Source organism: Capricornis sumatraensis, chromosome 11 (genome assembly GCF_032405125.1).
Source record: "Capricornis sumatraensis isolate serow.1 chromosome 11, serow.2, whole genome shotgun sequence".
In the NCBI taxonomy this organism is placed as follows: Eukaryota; Metazoa; Chordata; class Mammalia; order Artiodactyla; family Bovidae; genus Capricornis; species Capricornis sumatraensis.
The window spans coordinates 20,957,877-20,975,591 of NC_091079.1; the positions used below are offsets into that span (position 1 = coordinate 20,957,877).

General features: G+C 49.0%; 1 protein-coding gene across 1 annotated transcript; it reads left to right on the forward strand.

Annotated features, from left to right (window-relative positions):
- Positions 1-64: 64 nt before the first annotated feature.
- On the forward strand, positions 65-17,653 carry LY6K (lymphocyte antigen 6 family member K). The gene is made up of 4 exons (XM_068984080.1): positions 65-214; positions 15,110-15,206; positions 16,120-16,224; positions 17,376-17,653. Exons 1-4 carry the CDS (start codon positions 65-67, stop codon positions 17,651-17,653), a joined length of 630 nt encoding a protein of 209 aa, XP_068840181.1.
- The last annotated feature ends 62 nt before the right edge of the window (positions 17,654-17,715 follow it).

Genomic DNA, 17,715 nt, shown 5'->3' on the forward strand with positions numbered 1-17,715 from the left:
GCTCCCCGCCCCCTCAGCCTCTTCCTTTTATCTCACCGGTCCTGCTCTCCCAGGCAACCTGATCATGTCACAGGCCAGACTGGCTCAGGACCAGACCAGCAAGCCCAAGGCGGCGCTCAGGCTGAAGGCCTCCAGCGGGTGGAGGGAGATGGATGGCGCTGGGTCAGGCACTGACGCAGGCCTGCTGGTGGATGGCTCTTGGGAGCAGGACAGGGTTGGAGCAGGGACCCAAAGGGGCAGCGGTGGGGGCAAGAGGCCCCCTCCTGCTCCAGGCACAAGATGGATGGGTGCCTTATCTTCGCAAGGGATGAAAGGAGACCTTGGGTATGTTCGTCTCTCTTCTACAAGGACCAGAACGGGGAGCAGAGGGAAGGGCTGGGCTCTCATCTCCTGCAGCCTCGGGTTATGGCTTCTCTTGCCTGGGCCAAATGCTGGGTCCAGGGTGGAGGCAGGAGCCAGCCAGGGTCCCTCCCAACGGGGGCTTGCAGTCCCCACGGGGGCAGTTAGGGGATGCTAAGACCCCACTGGCACACTGGCATCCAAGGCAGTTTGTGGCTGAGGCCCTGTATGTCTGGCCTGGCTTGTCCAGCTGAGGAGCAGGTACCCAGAAGACTGGGTCACCGGCAGGGAGGGTGAGGCTGGCCTGCAAGCCCCTCCTCAGTCAGAAAGGTGAGAGGACCCTGCCCCCATGGGGTGTGTGCTCAGGGACCACATGCTTCTTTCTTCCTGGAACCTGAGCAGCTCCTAGGGTGGGGAAAGTCTGACAGGGGCATGGTCGTGGGCCCCACACCCTCCCAGGGACCCAGCAGGCACACAGCTCTGCCCTCCCTGTGCTTGGGGGTCCACAGTTTCAGACCCCGTGTCATCTCACCCACCCCTGGCAGCTCTCCCAGGAGGTCAGTGTTGCTGTCCCTGGCCCTGCTTTCAAGCAGAAGATTGACAGCAGGTCTTCTGTGCCCCCCCATGTCCCCCATGTGTCAGCAGGGCCCAGGGCCCTCATGCTTGGGCCTCTGCAGAGTTGCCCAGGAGCCCCGGCCCTGATTTGGGGATGGTGCCCTGAAGACACCGCCGTGCAGGCTCTGGAGGAAGGACTCGGAGTGCATGGGACTTCTAGCAGGGTGGCTGAAGATCTGAGTGTTACTTGTCCTTCTACTTTCACTCATTCTCTCTCTTGATACTTCCCTGGGGGATATTCAGCTGTGGTCATGAGTCAGAACTGCCAAGGTCCCTCATCAAGCAGAGATGCATGATGGGCCTCAGCCCCACGTGGCGTAAGAGCTGTCCTCGGGCTGAGACCCAGCCTGGAGCCACAGCTTGCCCTTGGGGTGCCTCTGCCTCGGCCCAGGCCACCCTGGCCAGCCTCCTGAACCTGTTCCTGCCTGTGTGCCCTCCGCCTGCACTAGCACCAAAGGCTCCTGAATTTGTGCCGAGCTCTTGGTACCTCCTAGACCTTCCAAGCTTGAGAGCAGGGTGCAGGTCCCAGGGGAATCTTCACGCAATGACTCCTCACAGAGGAAGACCCGAGAGCGCTCTCAGGGCCCCTGGTCCCCATGTCACCAAAGGTGGGGCTCTGCCTCCCACATGGGCCCTGCAGCCCACCCCCCGCAGACCTCTTCTTGTGCTGAGGGCCAGCCATCTGGCCTGTTTCCCCCCGAGGCACAGCTGCGGGTGAAGACCCAGCCCATACCCAGAAGGCTCAGGGCCCTGAGAGGGGAGGCACTGCCCTGATGGTCTCCCCTGGAGGGGCCAGGCCAGGGTCTTGCAGAGAAGAGCACCACTCAGTGAGCGTCCCAGGGCGAGATCAGTGCCCAGGAGCCCTGATATCCATATCAGGCTGTTTCCAGGCAGAACCCTTCTCCTCCCCTGCGTGCTGGGTTCCAAATTCTCCACACTTCATCCTTGGTCCTTCCTATCCCCACTCCAGGCTCAGAGCCTGCACCCCAATACAGTTCTCAGACTCCTTCCCCTCTTTCCCTGGGCTGGGGGAGTCAACCGGAACCCCAGCAGTGGCCCAGCCCCTGCCTCAACCTGCCCACTCAGGTCGATCCCCGGGATCCTCTGGCCTGGATATCTGAACTCTGCTGTCCCCTGAGGGGGGTGGACTGCCAACTGCAGTGTGAGCCCCGTCAGGATACACGGGGCACCTCCTCGTGGAGGCAGGGGCCCCCTTGTTGATGCACTGGACCTCACAGACCTCAGCATCTGCCAGGTCCATGCTGTTAGTAACAGTCTGTGTGCAACAGAAAAAGATGAGGAATGTGCCAGGATGGCCACTCCTGGGTACATATCTGAGAAAAGTAAACATGCTAGTTTGGGAAGATGATAGAACCATTATTTGCAGCTGCCAAGATATACAAGCAGCATGAGTGTCCATCAGCAGAGGAGTGGATGAGGAAGATGTGGTCTATATCCATATATATATATACACACACACACATGGGTATATATGAACACACAGAAATATATATGTATATATATACATGTCTAATATGTATGAATATATGTATAATCTATATATGAATATATAGAAAGTGAAAGTGTTAGTCGCTCAGTCGCGTCTGACTCTTTTCCACCCCACGGATGGAGGCCCACCAGGCTCCTCTGTCCATGGTATTCTGCAGGCAAGAATACTGGAGTTACCATGCCCTTCCCCAGGACCTCTTCCCAACCTAGGGGTCAAATCTAGGTCTCTTGCATTGCAGGCAGATTCTTTACCATCTGAGCCACCAGAACTATGTGGGAAATACTACTCAGCCATGAAAAAGAATGAAATTTTGCCATGTGCAATAAGATGAACGCACTTGGAGGCCACTGTGCTAGAGAGGGAAGTCATACAGAAGACAAATACTGTTATGTTATCTCTCATATGCAGACTCTGGAGAAGAAAACAGACTGGCAACTACAACAGGAAAGAAACCAGCTCACAGATATAGAGAACAAACTAGTGGTTACCACTGGGGAGAGGGAAGGAGAAGGGCAGTATAGAGGTGGGGGACTCTTCTGCATACAGCAAGCTACAGGGACATATATTGTACAGGATGGGAGATGGAGCCAATATTTTACGGTAACCATGAACGGACTATGCATTTAAAAATGTTCAGTCACTATATCGTACACCTGTAACTTAAGTGGTATCATATACATCAATTCCAATTTTTAGAAAGTGAAATCATATGAGTGACATAAACGAAAGTTTATCGTTCATTCACATACTTAGCTCAATAAGTATGAACAGAGAGAATATGTCCCCTTTGCTTACAGTCACACAATTGAATTTCTAACGAAGATGGATAGAATTACTGCAGGACACACAAAAAGCAGGATGACCAAAAACAGGACTAGCTAGCAAGACGATATTGAATGAATGAAACACATATCAGAATTTGCAGCATCGTAATACTCTTTGTATCTGGACCGAACTAGACACTTATATGCACCAAAGAAAATTGTTTCAAATAGGATGAGAAGCTGAAGAGTGGAAAGATCCCGTGATGATTACTGTGAAGGAAAATTGGAAAGCAGGTCTGGTGAGGACGTGGAGGTTAATGCCTAGGCTCTAGGGCTCGGTGAAGGCCTGCATGTCCAGGAGGTCTGGGCAGGACACAGGGGCAGGCAAATTTCCAAGAGGTCTGGGCAAGACATGGGGCAGGAGGTCGGGATAGGAAGTTCCAAAGTCTGGGAAAGATATGGGACTACAGGAAGGATCCAGAGTTCTTGGCAGGACGTGTCTCAAGGAAGGCTCCAGAAGGTCTTCAAGGAACACAGACCCTGGAGAAGGTTCCAAAAGGCCAGACAGCACCCGGGGGAGTAGGGGAGGAAGTGTGTGGTGGCAAATGTCCCAGAAGGTCTAAGCAGAAGCCAAGGCCACAGGGAAGGTCAGTCATCTGAGCAAACACAACTGGGAAGGTTCCAGAATATGTGGCAAGATATGGTTGCCATGGGGAAACTTCCAGAAGATCTGGGCAGAAAAAGGAGACAAAATATTATAGATGCTCTGGACAAGAGGATGGAAGGGGCTGGAGGGAGTGAGTCAGGGGCTTGGGGAGAGGGTAGGTCCCCGAAGTTCTGGGCAGAACACGGGGAGTGTCGAATGTTCTAGAAAGTTGGGCAGGTCAAGGGTGGTGGGGGGCTAGAGCCCCAGACTTGGCCTCAGATCAGTGTTGACAGATTCTGGCATTTGACCCTACTCCCCTAGAACAAGGTTGCAGAATCCCGCTGACACAACTCTGCCAGCCGAACCCCAAAGCACCCCCACCCATGCGGTCCCTGGGCTTCCCCAATCCACCTAGCAGCCCCACCCCTGGGTACAGGAACCTCCACCTGACACACAGCAATCCATCCCCATTCCATTCTCTGCTGTCTCTGTTTTAGGCCCTTCGTTTCGGGTTGAATTTTTGCTGTCACTTTCTGGGTTTGGGGAGTTGGAAGATGAGGTCCCTGGTCTGCAGCGTTTCTGTGTGGTTGTCTACCGTCTTATCCTGCCAGGTCTGGTTTTGTTCTGTAATACTTCTCTCATCACGTTTCCCAAATATCTTCTATTTTCTACTGGGAATGATGAGAGTGGGAAGTAGGGAGGGCATTGATATCTGGAATTGTGTTCTTAATTTGCAAACAACAGAAACGATTCTTCGCTTGCTTAATACAGTTAGGGAAGGTACTCTGAGTTTCAAAAATCCCTTCTGAATGCAAAATCTCCATCCTCCTTTATCTCTCATGCATTTTTTCACCTTGAAGTTCACACGAGCTGATAAGAACAGCCATTTCCACCTCTCAATTCTATTACCTCTTCAACATTGGGCTGTACCTGTCATGTGTTTTATTTCTAACGGGGAGCGGAGTCAGGTGTGCCTTGTAGTGGTGATCTCAGGTGGCCTTGACCTGCAGCAGCCTGAAGCAGGTCTTCAGTTACCGGCCAGAGACTGAGGACGGACTGCGCAGTGAGCACATGGAATCTGAGGCACTGGACCAGTGGCAGACAAAGGCTGGATCTAGTCAGCAATCTTTGGCTACACTTCACACCCTGGGGACCACCGCGCCTACCCTGCTTGGTTGCCACCTGCCCTCTGAGGAGCCAACAAGGATCTCTTCCAAGGGGGGCTTGCAGTCCTGCAGGGGGCACTTCAGAGACTCCACTGGCACACTGGCAGGCAGGGCAGTAATGTGGCCGAGGCCCTGTCTGTTTGGCCTGGCTGATCCGGCTGAGGAGCAGAGAACCCAGAAGTCAGGGTCACTGGCAGGGAGTGGGAGGGTGACTTGTAAGCCCCTCCTCAGTCAGAAAGGTGAGAGGTCCCTGCCACACTCCATGGGGTCTGTGCTAGGGGCCCGCATCCTTCTTTGCTCGAGGAACATGAGCTCCAGGGGTGGGAAAGTCTATGACAGGGGCGTGGTCGTGGGCTCCCCACTCTCCCAGAGACCCAGCAGGCACACAGCTGGAGCCCTCCCTGTGCTTGTGGGATCCTGTGTTTGCGGTCATGAGTTGTCTCACCCTCCCCTGGCAGCTTTCCCAGAAGGTGCATGCTGGTGTCACCATTCCCATTTTCAAGGAGGAGATGGATGCCCCGCAGTTCGGTCACCTCCAGAACTTTCCCCTCTGCCCTGTTCATCAGAGGGGCCTGTAAAATTCGACATTCTATGCAAAGTGCATAACACTATGTGGACAGCTTTATGGATTTTCACCAAATGCACATAAGCCTCTACCAGAATCCATCTCAGGAAACTGAACTGGGTGGAGAGCCCCAAATTCCTCCCCACATCCCTCTATTCAGGCAGTAGAAGCAGACATGGGCAACTGTAAGAAGAAAGGGGCTGGGTTCCTGAGCCTATACATGAGTTTGTCTGCTTTTGAACCACTAACAATGAAATCCTGCTTTGGGAGTTTTTGTTGCTGCCTTTTCTTCTCTACTGATGCTTGTGATATGAGTCCCTGTCTTTGCGTATGGTTGTATGTTCTTCACTCTCACAGTTGTACGCTCTGGTGAAGACAGTTTATTTTTGGACATTATTGGCGGACATTAAGGCTGGTTCTAGTTGTAATCTACCCCAAGCAGTGCTGCAGTGAATGTGCTTGTCCTTGTCTTGAGGTGTGGTCATGCGAGCATTTCAGGAGCTGAGTGCCCAGGAGTGGTAATCTGGGGGCTCTGATATGCCTAAGTATTGCTTTGGCAGAGGCTGTGGAAGACATTTCCACTGATTGTACCTATTTGTACTCCTCGGGAGCCCACACACTTCAAAATCTCACCAACACATGGTATGGTTGTCTTTGAATGTTTAATCATCCCTGTTGGGGTCATTATATTGCACTTTCAAGTTGCATTTGCTCCAAGAGAAATTGTGTTCAGCCACTTATCTTATATTTAGTACCCTCACAAATTTCCTATCTGGCAAACTGCCTTTATGCCTTTCTCTCAAATGTCTGTTGGATGATCTGCTATTTTAGTTACCAGTTGGTAGGAAGAAGTTCTATACTCTGAATACCAGTGTTAAGGAGAAAAGTGTTACATGCTTTCTCCTGGGTTTGCACTGTCTTGTCAGTAGAACAGCAGATGTTGTGAATTTTTACATAATGTCATGTATCACTTTTTCTTATGTGACCAGCAATATTTTTTTCAATTTTGTATATTCTTAATTTTCCAATGGACATTAGGACAGCTTTGTACATTTCCCTTTTTCCTTTCTGAGGATTCACTGATATCCACAAATGTCCTGAACTGCTTATTTTGTGTGGTACCCATGTATATCTCGTCTATCCACCACTCGTCAAGGCACACAAGAACGTTTCCCCATGCCAAGGCAGGGGCAGCCTCATCAGAAAGCCTGTAACTGGATATTTGTGCTTTTTGACTTTGCTTTCTCCTCTATTGGTCTGTTTTTCAACCCTGAGCCCACACCATACTCTCTCAATAAGTGAGAAGATATAAATATCTTGGCAGTTGGGAGCTCAAGTCCTCCAGCACTTTTCTTCTCCCAGTATATTTGGCTACTCCTAGCCCTTTCCGTTTCTGAAACATTTGAATATTTGGAATCAATTTCATGCACATGCACAAACAGACACACACACACACACACACACACACACACACACACACACACACAGCACCTGCTGAGACTTACTGAAATTGCATTGAATTTGTAGATTTATCTTTACTCTTTTGGGACTTAGCATTCATAAGCTTGGTTGTCTATCTATTGTTTCAGGGATTTAACTTCGACAGTCTGATTATTTCAGCCTGCACTCTCATTGTGAGTCAGCTTTGGTTCCCTGTGTTCTTCAGGTTTTAGCCCATTTCATCAGGAATGTGACATTTATTACAGGAAGCCTACTCATCGCAGCCATTCATTTTCTTTATAAGATCGGTGACAGCTGATTGATGCCTCCCTTTCCATTTCTGATATTGAGAATGAGTATTTTTCTTTGTTGTCTCTTCTGTTTCACCAATACTTTGAATGTGTCCAGATAACCAACTTCGGCTTTGTGGGTTTACCTCCTGTTCGTTTCTCCTCTCCTCTTTGTTATTTCCTTCATTTCTTTGGGTAGGTAATCTATTCTTATCTAACTTCCTGAATGGCGGCTGAGAAAATTTTCACCCTGTTCTCTCTTCTACAAGATGCCTGTAATGTGATATATTTTCATTAAGCACCCTTTCCGCTCCTTTCCCTGCACTTTTAACTCGTGATAACCTCACAATCCTTTAGACCTTACTGTTACCCAGTTTCTCCTGGGGCCTCTCTTCTGTGTAACTGGTTTAGGACTACTTACTAAGACTTTGGGGATTTGCTGGTTCTCTCTTGAGTAATGATTCTCCCTCAGTTTCACTGTAACAGAGAAGGAACGCTAGCACTGTCAGTCATGGGAGACCTGTGATACTGGGATATGTCACGGCATGAGCCTGCCCCGCCACCTCTGCTCCTGCCCAGACCTTCTGGAACCATCTCCCCACTCCGTGTCCTCTAACACTTCCGGGCATCTATCTCCGCCAGGCGCTCTGACGAGACTGCCCCGGGGCCACTCGCACCTGCGAGGGCGGCGAAACCTTCTGGAAGCTGCGCAAAGCCTGATGGGAGACCCCGCTCAGTACTTCCGGGTTGAGTCAGGTCGCGGAGCCTAAGCGACTTCTCCTCACATACCTGCAGCTTCCTGTGGGATCCCACTGGAGTTCGTGTCCTGGAAGGTTCCAGTAGGTTTAGACAAGACAAGGTTGGGGGCGGTTTGAGGGCGGGGCAGAGGAAGAGGAAATCCCAAAGTCTGGCTGGGACAGGGGTGTGGGGAAGTTTCCACGGTTCTTGGCAGGACGCGAGTATCCAGGAAGATTCCAGAAGGTCTTCTCAGAATAGGGGGTGCTGAAGAAGGCTCCAAAAGGTCTTCCGGGACATGGGGTCTCGGGTAAGGTTAGGGAGGCCTGGGAAGGACAAGGCACATGGAGACGTTTCTAGAAGGTCTGGGCAGGACCCTGAAGGGTTGGAGGGGGGAGAGACGTGGAAGGTTCCCGAATGTCTTCACAAGGCTGGGGAAGGTTCCAAAGGCCTGGGCACAACAACATGGGGGCGTTTTAGAAAACCTGGGCGGAAGATGGCAGGCGGGGTACAGCTGGACGGGGGAACAGGTGGGAGGTGGCTGGAAGCTTCCAAAAGTTCTAGGCAGGAGGTAGGGTGGTGCACCCAGCACTTCAGGCTTGGACTCAGTCTCAGGTCAGTGTCTGCAGATTCTGTGGTTTGGCCCCTCCCTCGTGAAAACAGGATGGCAGATTCAAGTGCCACCATCCCCATGCGTTCTGACCACATGTATCCCTCTACTGGGGTCCCATGGCTTCCCCTACCTACCTGGCAGCCCTTCCTGGGGGTGTCCTTTCCACCACCAAGGGGCCATCCATCATCATCTTCTGGGGATGGGTGACCCGGGAACCCACCCAGCATCTCTGACCTTGAGTCTCGAGGCTCCCCAATTCATATACCCATCACCTACAGAGTCCACATTGATTTAAACCACACCCCTAGGAGGATCAGGTATTTCCTGCTAAAAGCAATTCACAGGTATGACTTTTCTGTTATCTTTGTGTTAGTCAACACCATCAGTGGACGCCAGCACAGAGATTTAACCAGAGCATCACTTTTCTTCGCCAAGCTAGTGGTACCAAAAGAGAAGGAAAATGACATTATGGGATGCTGCTGAACTTTGCCTTTTACAACCCTTTGTAATGTCTGGAGCTAAAATGGGGAGGGGGTGGTGTCACAATAATCCAGGATCCTGAGTAATCCCCAGGATCTTTTTTCCGGAGACTCTTTCAGATGATTTCTTTCCAGTTGGCACCAAATAAGGTTCCTTATCACACTTTTCTTGAAGGGAACTCATCCACATGGTATTATCAGAGTAGCTACTCACTAAATTGAATCATTGTCATTCTTGAGATCCACCACACTCGATTTTTCACATATGCTGGCAAATTGAAACACCTCTGTGGGAAAACTCAATGTGTGATGAGTCCCATTTCCAAAGAATACAACTTTTGCCTGAATTGGGAGAAGGTGTTAGCTAAGTTGGCCTCAAATACCAAGTCTCCCATGAGCTGTTTTTCCTCTTGGATAGTCTTTGCCATATTAGGGACAAGTGAAGCAATGCAAAAGGCCACCTGTTTTAATTCTCATTCATTTAATGATGTTCTTAATCCTTTTTCTACCCCCATAGAAGTTACTGTAGCTTGTAAGACTGTGACTAGCAATGTTAAAACATTCTAAATATCACTCCCAGCCCATTTAACCTATATGCTGCAGAAGCCTTAGATTTCTACACCCAGGGTTAGGCAGTCAAATTCTGGATCTTTAGTTTTTAACTGAGAAGGTGAATTAAGACTCTCATTCAAATAGTTTCTGCCCTATGCCATGATTCTCATAATGGGTTAAATCTGGGCTAAAAAAAAAAACGTAGAACACATTTAAAATTTAAAAAAAAATTTGGCCGTGCCACCTGGCTGGCTGCATCTTAGTTATTTGATGAAGAATTGAACGTGGACCCATGGCAGTGAAAGCATGGAGTCCTAATGACTGTACCAACAAGGAATTCCCTGTAGAGCACATTTTAAATCCCTGGCATTTTATATAAATTATCTGAGGCAGTAATGTTGAAATAGTTTACAGTGAGTGCAAGGGTGTGTGTGTGTGTGTGTGTGTGTGTGTGTGTGTGTGTTCAGTTGTGTCCAACTCTGTTTGGCATAAGCAAGTGAAAGTGTTAATTGTTCAGTCATTGCTCTTTGTGACTCCATGCAGCCTGCCAGGCTCCTGTGTCCATGGAATGTTTCAGGCAAGAATACTGGAGTAGGTTGTCATTTCCTCTTCCAGGGGATCTTCCCAAGCCAGGGTTGAACCTGTGTCTCTTGTGTCTCCTGCACTGGCAGGCAGTTCTTTACCACTGTGTCACCTGGGAAGCTCACCACCTTGTCCACCTTAACATTTTACTAGTTTTCCCACATATCTATCCATCAGTCTAACAATGTGTTCATTCACTTTATCTTTTGGATTCCTTTCAAAGTTAACTACAGGCATCAGCATTATTTCCTCTACAAACTGTAGCAGTTTTGCTCGTGTGATTCATGCTTTATACATCTTATCTAAAAAGTCAACATCCAGCATCTGTTGGAGCATCAAAAAAGCAAGAGACTTCCAGAAAAATATTTACTTCTGCTTAATTGACTATGCCAAAACCTTTGACTGTGTGGACCACAACAAACTCTGGAAAATTCCTAAAGATGTGGGAATACCAGACCACCTGACCTGCCTCTTGAGAAATCTGTATGCAGATCAAGAAGCAACAGTTAGAACCAGACATGGAACAACAGACTGGTTCCAAATTGGGAAAGGATTACATCAAGGCTGTATATTGTCACCCTGCTTATTTAACTTATATGCATAGTAATCACGCAAAATGCCGGGCTGGATGAAGCACAAGCTGGAATCAAGATTGCCGGGAAAAATATCAATAACCTCAGATACCCAGGTGACACCACCCTTATGACACCACCCTGGGTCAGGAAGACCCCTGGAGAAGGAAATGACTACCCACTATAGTATTCTTGCCTGGAGAAGAACTAAAGAGCCTCTTGATGAAAGTGAAAGAGGAGAGTGAAAAAGTTGGCTTAAAACTCAACAGTCAGAAAACTAGGATCATAGCATCTGGTCCCATCACTTCATGGCAAATAGATGGGAAAACAGTGGAAACAGTGACAGACTTTTTTCTTTTTTGGGCTCCAAAATCACTGCAGATGGTGACTACAGCTATGAAATTAAGAGACACTTGCTCCTTGGAAGAAAAGTTGTGACCAACCTAGACAGCATATTAAAAAGCAGAGACATTACTTAACCAACAAAGGTCCATCTAGTCAAAGCTATGGTTTTTCCAGTAGTCATGCAGGGATGTACGAATTGAACTATAAAGAAAGCTGAACGCTGAAGAATTGATGCTTTTGAACTGTGGTGTTGGAGAAGACTCTTGGGAGTCCCTTGGACTTCAAGGAGATCCAACCAGTCCATCCTAAAGGAAATCAGTCCTGAATATTCATTGGAAGGACTGATGCTGAAGCTGAAACTCCAATACTTTGGCCACCTGATGCGAAGAACCGACTCATTGGAAAAGACCCTGATGCTGGGAAATATTGAAGATGGGAGGAGAAGGGGATGACAAAGGATGAGATGGTAGGATAGCATCACCGACTCAATGGACATGAGTTTGAATAAACTCTAGGAGGTGGTGATGGACAGGGAGGCCTGGCGTACTGTAGTCCATGGAGTTGCAAAGAGTTGGACACAACTGAGCGACTGAACTGAACTGAAAAATTCTTTGACTAACCTAAGGTTGAAAACATTATTCCTGTTTTTCTCTGAAAGTCATCTAGCTTTGTATTTAGATAAGTTTTATAGCTTATAGTTATATCTATAATCCATTGAAATGGATTTTTGTGTATGATGAGGCAAAGGGAAAGTCAGGGCTTCCCTTGTGGCTCAGATGGTAAAGAATCTGCCTGGAATGCAGGAGACCTGGGTTCAATCCCTGGGTCAGGAAGACCCCTGGAGAAGGAAATGACTACCCACTATAGTATTCTTGCCTGGAGAATTCCATGGAGAAGCCTGGAAGGCTACAGTCCATGGGGATCACAAAGAGTTGGACACAACTGAGTGACGAACACTTTCATTATTCACTTTTCGAAGGGAAAGTCATGTTTATGTTTTCCTTTTTTGCATTTGGGGGCATCATTTTTACATCTGTTTGTTCAAAGGTCTCAGCATTATTTGTCACAGAAGAGGCCATTTCTTCATTGCATTTTTTTGCTTGTCACCTTTGTCTAAAATCAGTCAGTCACACATGGGTAGGTCTACTTCTCGACTCTTTATTCCATTTTATTGACTGTATGTCTAAGCTTTCTGTAGCATCACACTGTCTTTGGTTATCATAGCTTTCTAGTAAGTCTCAAAATCAAGTAGTGTAAGTCCTTGGCTCTTCTATTTCCAAATTCTTTTGGCTGTTCTAGATCTTTCACTTTTCTGCTTAAATTTTAGAATCCCAGTTGATTATTTCTACATTGAAAATATATCTCTGGGAAATTTGACTGAGATTGTGCTAAATCTACAGATCAATTTAAGGAGAACTGACAGCAATAGTAAGTCTTCTGATGTGGGAACACAGCACATCATTCCACTTTTTTAGGGCTTGCTACTCTTCAGATTTGTTTACCTGGTGACATTGCAAATTCAGCTTTCTGGTTTTCTCTTCTTGCTGTCGTTGTGTTTGTGGTTGTTAGAGTTAATACAGGTTCTCATTTGGCTTTCTACTTCCTAACCAGACAAACCAAAAAAGAATCAATCAACAATAAATTCTGAAAGGTATGGTGAGGGCCTCCCCCACTTTCAGAGGTGGGCTGTGGACCCAGACACCAGAACTGTAGTTCTGTTGTGTGAATGGACAGACAAAGTAACTGAAAGCAGACATCCCACAAAGAGCATCAGGTGCGTCTGGAATCCAATACATGATGAAAGGGCTTCCAAACTGGCAGTAGACAAGGTGGACATTATGATTAATGATGCTGAGATAACTTAAGTTATCGTCTGAAAAAATACAACACTGAAGGGTAATTCCCAAATGGATCAAAGATTCAAATGTTAAAAGAGAAAGGAAAAAACAAACAAACAAACAAACTTCTGGTAAAGCTATCAGAAGAAAATATGAGAGAATTCATTTATAACCTTGTTTGAGGGAAATTTTCTCCCATCCAAATGCTGACCAGGCCTGACCCTGCTTAGTTTCTGAGATCAGATGTGGGGGGAAAGGTTTCTCCAACTAGCAGAACTATGGTTCTGGATTTTGAAACTGTTCTGGTTTCAAAACCCAGAACCATAAAATAAAAGGTGGTGGTAAAGCTCCTCTCCTGACTAACTGCAGCCAGGCTCCTCTGGGCCCTTTATCCACGAGGCCTCAAGCTTGGTCTGTAAAGACTAGAGCAGACACCAAGTGCCTTCTAATGACTGAAGGCCACATCCCTAGGATGATCCAAGTCTGCCCCCTGCCCCAAACTCTGGCCTTAAATCCCTTCCTGAAGAACTGTGTTCTGCAAAGACGGGCCCCTTTCCCAGCTTCCATGGAGGGTGGGTGCTTAACTTTGGTATGTACCTGGGTAGGTTTCACAGGGACCAATCCTGCCTTCCTGCTTTTGTAACTTTCACTTCCCTGACTCCACTGAGCCCTGCTCACCACCTCCCTACTCCCTCACTCTTCCTTTAAAATGCCCAGTCACCCCTGTGCAAATTCAAGTGGAATTCCCTTCATGAAGACTCTTTTTCCCACTGAAGTAGAATGCTCCTGATTAAAATCCATCCTTATCACTTTAGTGTCTGGCTGTATTTATCTTTAACCTTGAAAAGCTTGGCATAACCACTTCTGCTTGGCATTAATACCAAGACCTATATCAAATAGGAAAAACAGTTTTTGTGGCAGACAATGGACTAGGGTCACAGTGTATTTGGATAACAGACTTGAAAGCACAGAAAAAGGAATGCAGACATCTATCTGAATGCAAAAACTTAATGTCACTCATAATTAATTCTGATCATTAATTATCAGGATACTGTTTTTACCTACCAGATTGGTGAAAACCCAAAGGATGGATAGGAATGTACCCTTTTTTGATGATACTGTAGGAACAGGCACTCGTGGAGAAACCTGATGAGCTGCTGGGCAAGTGCATCTACATTGCAAATACATCAAACTTGTGACTGTCAGTCTTATTTCTGGGAAACTTTCCAGTGTACCTGCACTTGTAAGAAATAACACTACGGACAATTGCAGCTTTATTTCTAGTACAACACACGACAAACAACACAAAGGCTCATCGAAAGAGGCTCTGAAAATGCTCCGCTGCTGTAAAAATCCAGAATTCCTGCAAAGGTGTTGACTGCACTAACAGAGGCTTGTTGCTTCCCACCTGCCAGATAGCAGGGTGAAGGCAGGGTGTGGAACCTGGGGAAGGAGCAGGAATGGGGAGCCCAGAAAGCAGTCAGGTATAAAGTGCATAAGGGCATAAGGCTGGCAGGCCTTGTGAGAGAGAGGGCTAGCCTCAGCACCGATCTGGGCAGTAAGGCTGGGCTGGGCGGTGCAGGGGTAGCCAAGCCTTCCTGTACCCTGGGGTCCGGCTGCACCAGTGAAGACCTGGATGGAGAGGAAGATGAAAAGGGAAAAGGAAGGGCGGTAGCACTGGGTGGGAGAGTACCCCATGGTGTCCCCTAAGAGAACCAGAGTTCAAATCAGGGGTAGGGGAAACCTGGTACTGCCTTGGGGGAGCTGCGGCAGGAACACATGCCAAACAAGTTTGCTGGGGCATGGGTGAACGAATGCAGAGTTCCAGGGAGTGGTGGGGTCCCTGGGGACAGAGGGGACTTGGTGGTGGTGTTGACAGCCTCCCCCCACATCAGCACTTAGAGGCCACACCCAGCCCCTGGCCCATGGATGAGGAGAAGAGGGTCTGCCCCAGTGACCAGTGGGGAGGGCTCTGAATGGTACTAGACCAACAGGGGTCAAATCTAACTCTGGAGCCACAGAGCTGACCAAATGGCCCTGCTTGTTCCTCATGTCCAGGACCAGGCATCACTGGAAATGATAACCCTCCTTGCTTTGCTTCTGGTCTTGGGCCTGCCACGGGTGGAGAGCAATCTCACCGTGTCTGGAAGACAAGGTCAGTTCTGGCCCTGAGCCTCCTGGGCTGGGAGGAGGAGGTCTGGAATGCCTGTGCAGACACAGGGTAGCCATGCCCCAGGTGGGTCCAGGCAGTTGTAGCCCAGAGAATTCAGGGGGCAAGACAGCCTTAGGAGGGTGGTCAGCTGATACGAATACATAGTGGGAGAGCCTCTTGATGTGGGGTCCCCAAGGGCAGGCACGGATGGCTGGTTTTATTGCCCAGCACCCAGCTCTCCCTGCCATGGCCCTGCCTTCCTGGGGATGGTTGGGCTGGAGGCCAAGCCTGAACCAGCCATCTTCGAGCCTTCTGGGGCTGTCTCTGAAAATGGAGAGCTGCTGGAGTGTGACCTGCTTCTTCCCCAGGACCAAGTCCTGCCCTGACACAGACCCAATAGTGGGCCGCCTCGGCTCCTGGGTCAGGCAGGACACAGGGTCTCAGGCCAAGGAGTGTGGAGCCAGGGACTGGGGCAGTGGGGTCAGCCAGGAAGGTAGGCGAGAAGGGTGCATGGGCGCAGACTCCACAGCCATGGGGCTTCTTTCTCTAGAGCAGCTAATGGGTGGCGCCAGTCAAGTGTGGTGATGTGGGCATGGCCCGATTGGGGGTTGGGGGAGGCAGGGACTCGGCTGTGTCCATATGACAGTGTGAGTATGCATGTCTCCGGGGTGAGGGCCTGTGCTCGTCTGTGTTCATGCTATGGGTGTGGTGTGGGTTTGTGAGACACATCCAGTGGGCACACGAGAGAAGCCCAGAGAGGAGAGGAGCTTGCAGGATGGGGCAGGCTGTGAGGCGCCAGAAAGATGGACGGACCCAGGGCTCTGTCCTCACTCAGAGGAAGGAGAGGATGGCAGGTGTTGCTCTGATGGGATCTGAGAGCTGCCACATTCCGCTTTCTTTTTATTCCTCCTTTCAGGGTCTACCCTGAGGTGTCACGTTTGTGAGCAGGAGAACAGTTTCAAATGCGAAGCACCACAAAACTGTGACAGCGGCTCTACGTATTGTATCTCTGCCGCCGTGAGTAAGTGTCCTGGGTCCCAGTGGGGCTCCACACCCAGGTCAGTAGAATGCTTTCAGGACTTAGGGCCTGTCGAGTTTTCTCAATAAAGAAAAACTAACATAAAAATTATCTTTTTTTAAAATTTGAAGAGCAAAGTCCTGTGAAGCCAGGAGTGCCAGCAGGCCACTGAGGAGACTCAGCTTACCTAAATAACAGCAGAGCCATTGCAGGGCGGCACACAGCAACCGCCAGCCAGACTGAAACACTGAGGTGCAGGGAGAAAGTAATGGAGAGTTCTTTTCATTCACTTCTAGGTGAGCAGTTGAGCCTTAGTGACTTCAATGTCTGACCAAGAATAGCTTTTACAAAAGATGTACATAATCAGGGCTTAAAATATGTCCTGAAAAGAGGATGTATGCTTTAAAACATTTGGAGACCACTGCTCTGCCATCTGTAACTCCCCCAAGCACTTCTGGCCTCATGAAGAACTCTCTCCCGACGGTGACTTTGAAGGCCCCAACAGTGGCCTTGTCTGGCCTGGAGAATTCACTTTCCATTCATCAGCCACTTCTGGGGCTTCCATGTTCCAAGAAGCGTGTGGGCTACTGAGTCAGTTGAGGCATAAGCCCCACTGCAGCTTCACGTGGACTTGATAACTTAGTGTGGAAAGATGACTGCACAGTGAAACATGGGAGGAGGTGCTGTGCTGGCAGCAGGCTCACAGTCACAGCAGTTACACCCAGGCTGCAGGCGTGACTCCTTGAGAGGCCAGCTCCAAGCCCTGGGCAGTGGCCAGGTGCCCCTTGCTCCCGTGTGTCTCGTCTGTGGTCACAAAGGCCTGGGCAACCATGTTTGAGAAGTTGAGGCCCAGGGAACCTATGCGTTCCCAAATGGAGACTGCCAGGCTCAAGTGCAGACAGCTGTGTGCAGACAGGTCAGAGATGGTGGCATCTGATGCCATGCCACCCCCAAAAGCAGCTCTGAACACAAAGGCCTGACCCTCTTCCTTTGCAGTGACGGCTCCCAAATCCCTGGCAGGTGCCCTCTTTGAGTGGGGCTCTGGTAAGGGGCAATAGAAGGGTCAGGGTTGGGCAGACTTCAGACAGAAATGGTGTTAGTGTTGCTGCTTTCAATTCATGAGACCTCCATCTCTCTGTCCTATTTCCCACTAGGAATATTTCCACGGTTCTTCCTTAATTCCAAGCAGTGTGCACTGAACTGTGGGTTGCATGAGACACTTCTGCGGATGGCCAGGTCGTTCGTGCTCGTAAAGCCCACACCCTTTCTGTTCGTGGCATGCTGTACATCCAACCTGTGCAACGTCCAGCAACCAGTCATCAAAGAAAACACAGAAGATGATTACTTTAAGGGGCAAGGCAGGGGCAGCAGCGCTGGGCTGATGCCTTTCCTGACAATGGCCTCTGTGCTTCTGGGCCTCAGGCTGCTGTGACAAAGTCAACTGGCTGCAGGTGGTTGGAACTTGTTGCATTAAATTTGTTTTCCATCAATTAG